General features: G+C 37.8%; 1 protein-coding gene across 1 annotated transcript in view; it reads right to left on the bottom strand.

The window, feature by feature from the left end:
• The window catches only part of LOC147574427 (uncharacterized), a 28535-nt gene extending 15739 nt beyond the window's left edge, over positions 1-12796 (bottom strand). The window contains exons 1-6 of the mRNA XM_086685472.1: positions 12778-12796; positions 8790-8933; positions 7816-7887; positions 5064-5207; positions 2275-2337; positions 151-204 (exon numbers count right to left, since the gene is read on the bottom strand). Coding sequence (XP_086541598.1) covers positions 151-204; positions 2275-2337; positions 5064-5207; positions 7816-7887; positions 8790-8933; positions 12778-12796 — 496 coding nt within the window. The remainder of the gene's footprint in view (positions 1-150; positions 205-2274; positions 2338-5063; positions 5208-7815; positions 7888-8789; positions 8934-12777) is intronic.
• Between the last annotated feature and the right edge of the window lie 759 nt (positions 12797-13555).

The raw sequence follows: 13555 nt of genomic DNA, 5'->3' as shown, positions 1-13555 counted from the left end.
GCATCGGGCTCTGTGCTAACAGCTCAGAGCTTGGAGCCTGCTTCTGATTCTGTGTCTCCCCATCTCTCTGCCCCTCCCCCCCTCGCAAATCAATAAAACATTTAAAGAAGTTTAAAGCATTGCTCTCTCAGTTTTATATCAACTTCTTACCTGTAACGGTTTCAGCTTTATTCATTAGTTTATTAGGTTCAACTGTTCCATCAGCTGTAAAATGAGGTACAAATTACAGAGATCATAATGAGATTCAAACACATGAAATTCTTTTTTTTTTTTTTAAATTTTTTTTTTTTTCCAACGTTTATTTATTTTTGGGACAGAGAGAGACAGAGCATGAACGGGGGAGGGGCAGAGAGAGAGGGAGACACAGAATCGGAAACAGGCTCCAGGCTCTGAGCCATCAGCCCAGAGCCCGACGCGGGGCTCGAACTCCCGGACCGCGAGATCGTGACCTGGCTGAAGTCGGACGCTTAACCGACTGCGCCACCCAGGCGCCCCTCAAACACATGAAATTCTTAACTGTGAAACAGAGCATAAGAAATCAACAATTTCCCATGATTTTTACTACAACTGTACTTCTCTCCCCCCGCTCCGCCCGTGCCTTCATATTCTTTTCTGTGCTCCACCCCACCAGGTACATAACCCTACACACCAGTATTGCCATTCAAAATGCTTTTATTACCTGCCCTGGTCTATAAAGTCCACGTTAGGACTACCTCACCTCTATTCCCACTTCTCTGCAAACTAGGGGGTCTGGGACATGAGCAGTCATCTCATGTAAAAATAATTCCATTTTTACAGACTGATTCATTTAGTCCTGTTTCCTTCACATCCAGTTCCCTGTCGATGTCAGTTAGGCCCTTCCACTTTCATGCTCCCCTTGCCTGTGGAACCCTGTCTGGTCCTAGCTGTGGTTCCCATTGCTCGCTCATCGCCCTCCTTGGTCAACCTTGTGACCGTCTCAGGTATGATCATATCACCAAAAGGGGGGAGGCAAGATAAGGGCTTTTTATCACATTTTGATTTTTTTTAACATTTATTCATTTTTGAGAGACAGAGAGACAGCGCGTGAGAGGGGGAGGGGCAGAGAGAGAGGGAGACACAGAATCCAAAGTAGGCTCCAGGCTCTGAGCTGTCAGCACAGAGCCCGAAGCGGGGATCAAACTCACCGACCGCCAGGTCAGGAACTGAGCTGAAGTCGGACACTAAACCGGCTGAGCCACGCAGGTGCTCCTCACATTTTGTAATCATATAAAAATAGTAGATAAATTGCTTAATGGTTAGGTTGTTCCACAACTTTCAACATTTTGATATTTTTTCATCAGATTTGCAAGTTAAAGGATTTGTCAGTGTTTCTTTAAATGACAGTAATGCACGTTACCCTATGCATAAAATGTTCTTAGATTTATAAAGTTGAAACTCCTGCCTTTTAATATTGTAAAAAACAAACAAACTTGTATCTTGTAAATTTTTTCCTGCATTGAGCTATTTAATAGCAGTGTAATACAGCTGTATTTATTCTATAGAAATCCTTTTCTTCGGAAGCTGATTCTTTATCATGTCTTGATTCTGTTTTCAAAGTGCAGAATAGCATTTTAAAAGGAGAAAGGAGGAAAAATTGAAAAAAAAAAGTTTAAAGAGCAGAATGTTGTGTGCCAGGCCTTTCGTGGTGGATTGGACTGGGTATACATGGTAACGGTGGCAGTTTAGGATGCTACCCCGCTCCTAAAGTCCGAGCCCTTCGTCGGGCTCGGTGCTGATGGCTCAGAGCCTGGAGCCTGCTTTGGATTCTGTGTCTCCCTCTCTTTCTGTTCCTTCCCCGCTCATGCTCTGTCTCTCTCTCTCTCTCTCTCTCAAAAATAGAAAACATTAAAAAATTTTTTTTAAATAATAAAAAGAATATTGTGGGATCTTAATGATGCTTTTTGAATCAGTGATACAGAGGAAAGGTTGCCAAAGTATTCCTAGAAACGTAAGTTTGGATCTAAAGTACTAACATAACATAGCAAATACATTTCCATCTTTCTTCCACACCTCCCAAATGGAACTTTTGGAAACCGTAACATTTATTCTCAAGGAGGAGAGCCTAAAGCATAACACTTAAGGTAACTTTTTTTTTATTTTTATCATTTTCTATGGTTCTTTCTATAAGAATTTTATATCTAAGAAGTTTACATTAATAAAAAGACTTCTCACAACATAGAACCATGTGAACCATGTCTATGTCTATGTCCCCTTCCACTGACAGGTGCTTCAGAATCTTACAAAACTCTTTACCTGACATCTCCATCTTCATGTTTCCTAGAAAAGTGTCTAAGTTGCTGTCATCAACCTTACTTCCTAGGAGAAAAATAGAAGCGGTAAAAGCTATGAGAATGGGAAATGCTAATAATTTTCAATTTCAGAAAAATACTTCCTATTATCTTCACATCGCTATATTCCATTTCAGTGTGAAAAGAAGAGTCTTTTGACATGTATTCAGATGCACACTTTCAGTTATTCTATCAGAAATAGAAACATGTTCTTTTGATCATTTTAAAGAGAATATGGCTATAAGCACAGGAACATTTAACCCAGTACAGCCCATATGATATTAGACAAGAAGTGTTACTGGCTGATGTTGAGGGAACAGTTAGGAGCCAGTATGTAAAATGTGGTAGGGGCACCTGGGTGGCTCAGTCGGCTGAGCGTCCGACTTCGGCTCAGGCCATGATCTCACGGTCTGTTAGTTCGAGCCCTGTGTCGGGCTCTGTGCTCACAGCTCAGAGCCTGGAGCCCGCTTCGGATTCTGTGTCTCCCTGTCTCTCTGACCCTCCCCCGTTCATGCTCTGTCTCTCTCTGTCTCAAAAAAATAAATAAACATTAAAAAAATGTGGTAAATAAAGAGTCATGTAGCCATAGAATGAGGAATCAATTTTCAGCTTGTACTCAGAGGAAAAAGTGATTTCTCTTCCAATATGATACATTCGGTATTCTCTGCCAGCCAATTCATCAGGAAGATATAACAATCATAAATGCAGATGAGCCAAATTAGAGAGTCTAGAAAGTATATAACAGAACTGACAAAATTTCATGGAGAAATAGAAAATACAACAATCATAATGAGAAATGTGAGCATCAAAAACACATGAGAAAAAGGTAGTAAATAACAAACAAGGCCAACATGGTTAATAGTGCTTAAATATTAAGTTTAGATCTGAAACTTTTTGGAAGCTAAGGCATAAAAGGGAACTCAGGTTATTACCTACACAAAGAAGCACACTGGTCTTTGGAAGAGAGAATTTTTTTTTCTGATATTAAATTTCAAGGAGTGCCTGGGTGTCTCAGTCAGTTAAGCATCCAGCTCTTGATTTCAGCTCAGATCAGGATCTCATGGTCAATTGTGGGATGGAGAGCCACATCAGGCTTCACGATGGAGCCTACTTAAGATTCTTTCTCCCTCTCCCTCAGCCCCTCCCCTGCTGGTGAGCACACGTGCCCTGTCTCTCTCTAAAAAATCAATCAATCAATCAATCAATCAATCATCTAAAGTTCAAGACACTTTTCATCACTAAATAATCTAATGGGCAACATCTTCTGAAGATATAGTGACACTCTTGATATGGCTATTTTTAACACCAGTTCCCAAAAGCAGTTGATATATACTATCAGGAAGTTGTCTCAAAAAAGGCATTTCTAGGGACGCCTGGGTGGCTCAATCAATTAAGCATCCGACTCTTGATCTCAGCTCAGGTATGGATCCCAGGCATTTCTACAAAACATCTCTCCATAAATATTTTTTTGCTTATCAAAGCTACATATATGTGCTTATCCAAAAGTAGGTGGAAATGGTCAAAGAAGTAAACCTTGAATTTCTGCAACCATAGAGGGCACTTAAAAATGGACAATATGAAGTGGTTTGAATGTGTGTATAATTTTGGCTTGGTGTCAGAGATATTCTTCTCACTTAAATGTGCAAAATGTAAATCATTCCTTCCTTTTCAGCACCATCTGGCAAGAAAGGGCAGCTTATCAGAGAATTCAGAGGCTTAAGGTTACAGAAATACTATGCAAACCAAAAGAAGAAAAGGGTCCTTAACATTGTAATTGACAAACATTGTGCTAAAATTAAACTTTGAATTAGTGTATAAAGAGAAACTAGGGGCAAAAACATGGAGCTCATACAAAGAAATAACCGAAGAAAACAATGTTGAAATAACAAAAGAAAAAAAACAAACCTGAAGAAAAATTCTCCTAACAGTAACAAAGATTTTCACTCATTTCTTAAAGAAGAATTATTGTAAATCAATATCAGGAACCCACTATTTATCATACTCATATGTCTCACACAATTACACTTGAGTTAAAGTAGAGTAACTTGCAAACAGTGTAATTCTAAGTGCTGGTTTAGTCATTTTAATTAATGTGATTTTTTTTCTTCACAAGGTCCTTAGTGGAAAGATAACTGCAGTCAAGACTCTGGTCTCAGACTAGGCAGAAGAGGTAACTAGAACTCTCTAAAGGGCATGTTCTCATGTGCTACATACACATTTGACATGTGTGGAGTAAAGATACTAGAAAATTATGCCAGTGGTAAATCAGTTTAAGACCATCTCAAAATCTAGCTAGGGTTTTCCCAAGAGATCTATAACCTACATATCATTAGCTATCTCCATTCAACTGAAAATTCTTACTTTCAGGTAGAAATGAAAATCCTGAACTGACTAAATTGCCAATGAACCCTTCTAAATTCACTTTCCCATCTTCTGAAAGAAAACATGCATGTCAGAGAACAAGGAATATGAACAGAGATTGGCAACTGTAATTGCTATACTGAAAAACGTTTGATATTTTGTAGATTCCATCAAAAAGACAGACTCATGCGTATCATTCAGACACATACCCTCCTACCGTATAGATCCTCCTCTGTATGATGCTACTTAAAATAAGTAGAACCCAAGTGGGTAGTTGGTAGAAAAGAGCTCGGATAATCCATGAAGTGGATAAACGCTTTAAGGATTCTTGAAAAGTTCAAACACATGCATGTCAGCTAAGATAAAGGATACCTAGAAATGTTAAATACTCACCCGTGATAGCCACATTCTTCCGGGATCTTTGAATCGCATCTTGGGGTAATGGAACTCCTATATTTTTCATCATGGAGTCTAGATCATCAGGAGTGACCTCATTTTTCCTAATGGCGGCCAAAGTTTTCAAGGGGCCTTCTTTTTCTATATTCAAAAAAATATGCAATACATGAAGTTAAAAAATATGCAATATTCAGTGGGTCCTGAGTGACAATAATTACTACTAGTAGTACTACTACTGCTACTTCTACCACTTATTAAGTATTCAGCTTAGTGCTTGCTAAGCACTATGCTGAGTGCTTTATACACACCATCCCATTTTATCGTTTAAAAAAATTTTTAGAATGTTTATTTACTTTTGAGAGAGACAGAGACAGGGTGGGAGTGGGGGAGGGGCTGAGAGAGAAGGAGACGCAGAATCTAAAGCAGGCTCCAGGCCCTGAGCTGTCAGCACAGAGCCCTAGGCGGGGCTTGAACCCACAGACCGCGAGATCATGACCTGAGCTGAAGTCGGATGCTTAACTGACTGAGCCACCCAGGCACCCCTCCACCATCCCATTTTAATACAAAGATTCTGTGAGGTTGTTACCAATATTTCCCTTATTTAACAGATAAGGAAACCTAGCCTTAGAGAGGCTAGTCTGTCTAAGCATACACAGTTATTAAATGTAAAGCCAAGTGTGAAGTGCAGGCTATCTGATTTCATAGAATGTTTAGGCGCTAGGCTAAACAGGGCATTGTAAATATTTAATTTGAGATTGAGGAATGATTACATATAAAGGAATCTCAGGACATCCGCTTATACTCATCTCTGGCATATCAGAGGCTGGGAATTCCATTAAAGCTAGGATAACTAAGCATAAAAGTAATTCTAGCAATTCTCTTGCCAAAAATTAGATAACCAGCCATAGTTTGATGTGACTATTCTTAATTTTTTTCATTCAGTGGATACTTGGATATATCCAACACATACATACAAAAAGTCCCCCAAATAATGGAAGGATTAGTTAGCACTGCTATCAATACCAAAAAAAGGTAACATTCATTTCTGAAAGTATCATGGTTCAATTGTTCAAGTAAGAAAACACATTTTAAACGTATTATGATAAACACTATCACATCATAAACATTAATCCTGTAAGAGATTTGCTTATAAACCACATACCTAGGAGAGTTTTATAGATCCCATTCAGAAAACCAGAGATTAAGGACAAAATATTTTGTCAGTTGAAAAAACATACCATTTGGGTCACATCCTAAACACCTACACTCTAGGGAATAATTTCATTTTTGTAGCTACCTAAATTAGGCCTTCTGAATTTTGTTCAGTTTCAATCTTGGGAATTAAAATTTAGAGGAAATTAAGCCATTTCAATTAATCTCAAGAACAAAGGCTCCAAGGAGACCCAGAAGTTCCACAGATATCACAGATATCTCACAGTTGGAGATGTCAATTAAATGAACACATTAAAACCAGATTACATTCAATGCCTCATGGCTAAGGCAGTGGAATAATGAGATGAATACCTCTTACAAAATATGGAGGAAGCTTGTATGTTTCAACATATTCCTACATGTTTCAATAGTTAATCTTCTCATGATAAAATCCCATTTTTATGAACATATAATAGGATAAAAAAAGAAAAGGTAACATTGATTTTTTTTTTTTTTTTTTAGTATAGCTGACACACAATGTTACATTAGTTCCAGGTATACAACTTAGTAATTTGACAAGTTTATACGTTATGCTCTGTTCACCACAAGTGTGAACCATCTGTCCCATTACATCACTATTACAATATCACTGACTGTATTCTTTATGCTGTGCCTTTTATTCCTGTGACTTATTCATTTCATAACTGGAGGCCTGTATCTCCCTCTCACCTTCACCCTTTTTGTCCAACCCTCAAGACCCTCCCTTCTGGCAACCATGAAGTTGTTCTCTGTATTTATAGGTCTGATTCTGCTATTTGCTTATTTATTTATTTGTTGTTTTGTTTGGCTTTATTTATTTATTTATTTATTTATAATTCTTCTTTGTATTTTTAAGTGAACTCTACACCCAATTTGGGTCTTTTTTTTTTTTTTTTTTTAACATTTATTTATTTTTGAGACAGAGAGAGAGCATGAACAGGGGAGGGTCAGAGAAAGAGGGAGACACAGAATCTGAAACAGGCTCCAGGCTCTGAGCGGTCAGCACAGAGCCCAACGCGGGGCTCGAACCCACGGACTGTGAGATCGTGACCTGAGCCGAAGTCGGACGCTTAACCCACTGAGCCACCCAGGCGCCCCCCCCCCAATTTCAGTCTTGAACTTAAAAGCTTGAGATCAAGAGTCACATGCTCTACCAACTAAGCCAGCTAGGTGACCCTGTTTGGCTTTTTTTAGATTCCACTTATAATTTGAATCATATGGCATTCATCTTTCTCTGTCTGATTTATTCCACTTAGCGTAATACCCTCTAGGTCCATCTATGTTGTCTGCAATGGCATGATCTCATCCTTTTTATGGTTTCCTTATTCATTCAGCTATTAACACTTAGTTAATCCCTTTTGAGTGATGGAAAAATACTATAAGTTCATAAAATTTAAGTCAAGAAAAGGTCAGGACTAGGATCCCTTCCTGATTCATCATCCAAAGTACATTTGTTACATACATGATGTGCTTCAGCATTAGAAAACTGCACAAATGCATATAATCAAAGCTAAAGGATTCCACTCAAAATTTTTATTGTTAAAAAATTCTCACTTACTTTGAACTTTTGTAAGATATGGCATTTTCATTAACTGAGTCAGGAAATCTTTTAAGTTCACTTTCCCCTCGTCTGAAAATGAAACATCAAGAAATGAATGGTCTTTCACCCAAAGATACAAAGGGATGAGGTCAAAAGATATGCATGCTTACCAAATCTTCAGAACCAAGTTAGTCCTGTTTTCTAACTCTGATTCTGCTAAACACACCTCAGACTATAAAAAGGAACATGATTATGATAACTCTTGCAGTCTTTTTTCTTGTAGAGCCAATGAGTGTTTCATGAATTTTACACACATTTTAACCACTTGGGACCATTGTTTTTTGGTAAGTTTCCTCTCTGGTATGACATTCTCTGAATTTTTCAGCATTACAAGTCCTACTACCACTATCTATGTTACGAGGGAAGAAGATATTCCCTACAAGTACCATAAACCAAACCCCAACCGAAATACCTAATGGAGACTATATATATACTTATAAGCAAAGATATATTAGTAAAGGAAGTGTGCATCTTTTGTTTTTTATTAGCCATGTATTTGGAACTGAAGAAGAAGAAAAGTACCCCTTTGCTCTGCATGTAAGTTAAACCTCCCACTGGCAGGATTCCAAAAACACCACTGTAGCCCTCTGAGGACCGTGGGGAAACCAAACTGGTAAGTGTGTGTCACCACACTAAGGCTTGGCCCTGCATTTCAGGGGCTTGAGAGAGCTGCACAGCTCCTGTCCAATAAAAACGTATGATTCAAACCTCAGGAGGCAAAGCGATGGGATGAAGACAGGAAGATTATACATCCCTAGGATAATTCAATATGAGACTAATCCAAAGCAAATTCTCAGCCAAGCCTAATAGGGAAAATCTAATGTTGTTGAACTCACTGCATCTGATTCCTAATCAATCAGCTCTGTGGGTTTATGAGTGAAAGTAAACACGAGTGTGATATGGAATAAATGACTCAGAAAAGAAATACTTACTATCCAGAGAAATGGATGTAAGCATCTCCTGCAATTCTTCCTCTGGCAAATAAATCCCCAAGCCTTTCAGTATAGGTTTTATATCATCAACAACAACTTTTTCATTGGTGACTTTGTTTAACGCCTTTGCAAGTTCATTAACTTCTATCCGGAGAAAATACTTTCAGTTTAGATGCAAATTCTAAACAATTAGCTTAAACTATGATTCAAAAAACTAATATAGATACCTAGCATTTTTTAAGCATTCACCTTAAACACTCTCTTGAGGTACATACACATCTAACTCTCATTGTATACCTACAAAATAGATCACTTATAGGGCAAACTCATAGTAGAAATTAAGCCTTGATATCTGTCTCCTTCTGTCCATCTATCTTTGCCTCTCAAGTTTCTTACATCCTTTCAGTATGTGTCCAGGGATCTCTCTGCTGCCCCTAGTCACTGCCACCTCAAATCTGCCTCTTTCCCGTCCCTTTATTAAACTTAATTTGTCTTATACTGATTCTCTTGTACTTAGAGCTGAGAACCTTGGTATACACAAGTAACCGCTAATTAATCTGCTGATAGAATTGTTATTGTTTTTAATATATGAAATTTATTGTCAAATTGGTTTCCATACAACACCCAGTGCTCATCCCAAAAGATGCCATCTCTTCAATACCCATCACCCACCCTCCCCTCCCCTCCCTCCCACCCCCCATCAACCTAGAATTGTTATTTTTTTAATAATTGGAAACCAATGTTAACAGAAGAGAGAGCTTTGCTTCCCCCTCCGTGTCAGTTTCCTTCTTATTTAATAACAATACTTTAATAGTGGCCTAAGATAGGTAATACAAAAGAATGTCTTAATGATCGTAATTTCTGATGCTGTGAAAGATCCTAGAGAGCTTTTTTTTTAGAGGTTAACTATCCTTCCTAGCACTTTAAGTACTTACGTATTCTGTCTAGGAAAAACCCGTATTTATTCTCTAATAGTATATAATCAATCTGAATTTAGCACTTTGGAATATGGATTTATAACTTCTGACTGTGATGACTGTACTTCCTAGGTACAAAATGTGCTGACACTGCCTTTGTATTCAGGTAAAACTTTTCTGCCTAGAAATAGACACCTAAAAATATGATAGCTATAAGGTAGTTAGTAATTCCATTATGTATTTGGGGAAAGACAAACTCAGCCATATTATAATTTGCACTGTTATAAAGTAGGTATTTTATCATTCAGATTTTGTGCATTCCCAAATCTATCCCACATCTTTCTACTTTATTCCTCACAGACATCTAAGTCATTCTCACATGTTTTCTTTGGGCAGGCTAGTCTCCTCATCTAGAATATACATCTAAATTCTCTCCCCAGTCCAGCAACCGGTTCAAGGTCCATCTGCTCCTTTAGGCTTCCCCAGATTATCATAGTTCATTCTGATATACCATGATATATAATAATGGCATAATATCAGTATATATAAGATGTATTCTTCTCATTATACTTAAATTCTTGTAGCTCTTGTGGCTGGTGCCACATGATCTAGTATACAATCTTCTAAATGTCTTTTTTCTTTCATCTCACCATAACCTCCCTTATGAGCACAAGACCCGTGTGCTATAATACTTCTACGATCTCTACCATGCATACCAAATAGACTCACTAATTGTTACTTGATTATTGACTAATGTATTTTCTCCTCTGCTCCCTTAATGTTTCCATTCCTCTAGCCTATTGTCATGCCTACCTACTATTCTACTTCCCTCCATTCTGTATTACTGAGCTTCTCAAATGAGTAATTTAGTATTTCTTGCCCCTATTTCATCACCCAATCTCTATTTTAAGCCCCCATAGCCCTCTTGGAATGATACTACTTTACATTTGACCACTTTTTATAACTTATGGGGTACTTCTATATTACTTCTTTTGACAGCCACAAAAAAATCTTACGAAATATATAGGACATGTACTATTATCTATAGTTCAGCACATATACCTGTATTTTATATTTAGATGAAGTGATTTGTCCAAGATCATGAGGAAGAAAACATGAGACTACAGGTCAAACATTCTGATGCAGAGCACAATGCTTCTGCTATTACAAAGAACAGCAAATAACCTCTCAACCCCCTTCTTTGTCAGATCTAATAATCTTAGCCTTCACCGTCCTCTGTACAATTTGGGTAGCTGACTACCTGCCCTCACGTCTTAATTAGCCTCCTTCCTTCCAATTACAGAATGAGTACACGCCATGCCACGTGCTTAATGATTTACATTTTAACGGTGTTTGGTCTTAATACTCTTTAATATCAAGTTTCATTTCATTTAGCAATGTATTTTCAACATTTTCCCTTGTCAGCATATTATTCTAGGAGTATTATTTTTAAATGACCACATAGTATTCCACTGCATCCTATCTTTCTAAACCAAAATTCAGTGGAATCCTAATAATGAACCCTCTTAGAATTTTCTTTCAGAAGAATTGGCCCAATTTACACGAATACGTAGGAAGTGAAAAAAAAAAAAAAAAAGCCATTCATTTCACCACATCCTTTCCAACTCCTATTTTCTCCTTATTCTCTTCTTATTCTTCTGGAAGAACTGTAAGATCATGCTGTCAATCATTTCCTCCAACACCTTCCCACAAAAACATCTCTTCAGGAATTATATTACATTTATCAATTAAAGAGAAGTGACTTATGCATGATATGCGACATCTATCCATAAGATGGTAAAATCTTTCTCATTTTACCTTAAGGGGATTAGCATTAACTCAAAGATTGATAAAACAATCAAAGTAAAGAAATTGACTAAACAGATTAAGAATCTAGCCTAGAAGGTCTTGGTCATTGCTTTTTCTTCTCTATATTATCTCTGAGATTTATTTCTCCTGATTGTTATCCAGCTGTTACCTCCATGAGGCAATTACATGGCCAAATTACAGCTCCAGCTTTTCTCATGTGCCTATTTCTCTGGATAGTCTCTGAGGTACCATCATTGCTACTAACTTGAAATAAATATACTTTCAACTAGATTCATTCCTTCATTAACCTAAGTTGGAACCCATGGTTCTGTTTTCATTTGTTTCTCTCTAAACCCAGACACCACAGTTTTTTCCCCTTTTAGCATATCTCTTTCATTCATTTTTCCCTACTAGTCCATACTGAGGACCCTTTTCAGGTCCTCACCTCCCCAGGCCTGTATTATTTCCAAATGTTTCTAAATACTATTAAATACCACTCTTTCCCTCTCTCAATCCAATCTCCACACTGCAACGGGAGTGACTAGATTGATCATATCACTCTGTTGTTTAAAATCATTTCATTGGGGGCATCTGGGTGGCTCAGTCAGTTAAGCCTCTGACTTCGGTTCAGGTTATAATCTCGTAGTCCGCAAGTTCGAGCCCCACATTGGTCTCTGTACTGACAGCTCAGAGCCTGGAGCCTGTTCAGATTGTGCCTTCCTCTCTCTCTGCCCCTCCCCTGCTCACTCTCTCTCTCTCTCAAAAATAAACATTAAAAAAATAAATAAATAAATAAAAACACTTCATTGGTTTCCATTATATTTTGAACTCGATTCAAATTCCTTACCTTTATTTTCATTAAAGAATCTGAATGATCTGGTCCATGACCATCACTCGAACATCATCTTTTGCCAGTCTCTCCTTTTTTCACTAGACTTCAGCCAGAAAGGCCTTTCAGTTTCTTAAACATATGTGTTATTTCCTACCCTAGAACCATTCACAGCTTCTTCCTCTTGTCTGAAAGACGCTTCTGCCAACTCTTCCAGCAGCTGATTCCTTCTAATCCTGTAGGTTTCAGCCTAAATGTCACATGTCAGAACACACGCTTCCCTGGCCATCCTATTTAAATTAAGTCACTGCACCTTAACGCTCTACCGCCTCCTTGTACATTTCCTCCTTAACATTTAGCACAATTTGTAGTTATTTATTTGCTCAGCTGTCTTTCTTCAGTGAATTCTCTGGGGTCAGAGACCAGTATTTACCTGTCTTGGTTACCAGCATAGTGTCACTCATTTGCTGACTGAATGGATTAAATAAACGATCTTCCTGCTTCTAGTGGCTCCTTAGTCCAATCCACTGTTAAATCAATCTTTAGAGACAGCTTAGTACCTGACACTCTCTTGCCCAAAGAGTGTATTGAGACCTGTTTTGAGCAAAACATTTAACAGCTCCTCCAATGTAGACCTACCAACTATCTCTCATTCCTTATCTTTCAAATCCTACTTACACCTCTGATCTTTTCTTCCCTTTTAAATCTCTAGGTGTCAATGTTTTCTGGCTTTCCCTCTACCTATCAAGCAAGATGCTACCCTTCCTTCACAGTTCCTCCATTTTTTTCGTAGGAATCTAATCTTCACCCAAACTCTTAAAATAATATGCATCACTAATTTGCCCTTACAGAATACTAGTTATATTTTCATGTCAATGACCTATCTTTTCATCTAGATTTTAAGATTTCTCACGGCCTACTTTATGCATATTTTTGTGTTCAATACATGTGTGCTGATCACGATAATATTAATCGGTAAGTTACAGCATTGAATGAATTTTGAAACTGAACCATTAAACTACAATACAGTAAAAGAAATATCTGCACATGGAGTCCAACACTTGCTGTGGGGTCTTAGGTAAGGTACAATTTCCTCGAACTTCACTTTTCTCTTTCTTTATTGTAAGATTTCTACTTAACAGGATAGTCATAAAGAATAGTTAAAAAATAAATTATGTGAGGGGCGTCTGGGTGGCTCAGTCGGTTAAGCG

The sequence above is a fragment of the Puma concolor genome, chromosome E1 (genome assembly GCF_028749965.1).
Source record: "Puma concolor isolate L17-30 chromosome E1, mPumCon1.1.hap2, whole genome shotgun sequence".
Lineage (NCBI taxonomy): Eukaryota > Metazoa > Chordata > Mammalia > Carnivora > Felidae > Puma > Puma concolor.
Note: the sequence above shows the minus strand (reverse complement) of the source record. Positions and strands in the feature narration are given on the sequence as shown.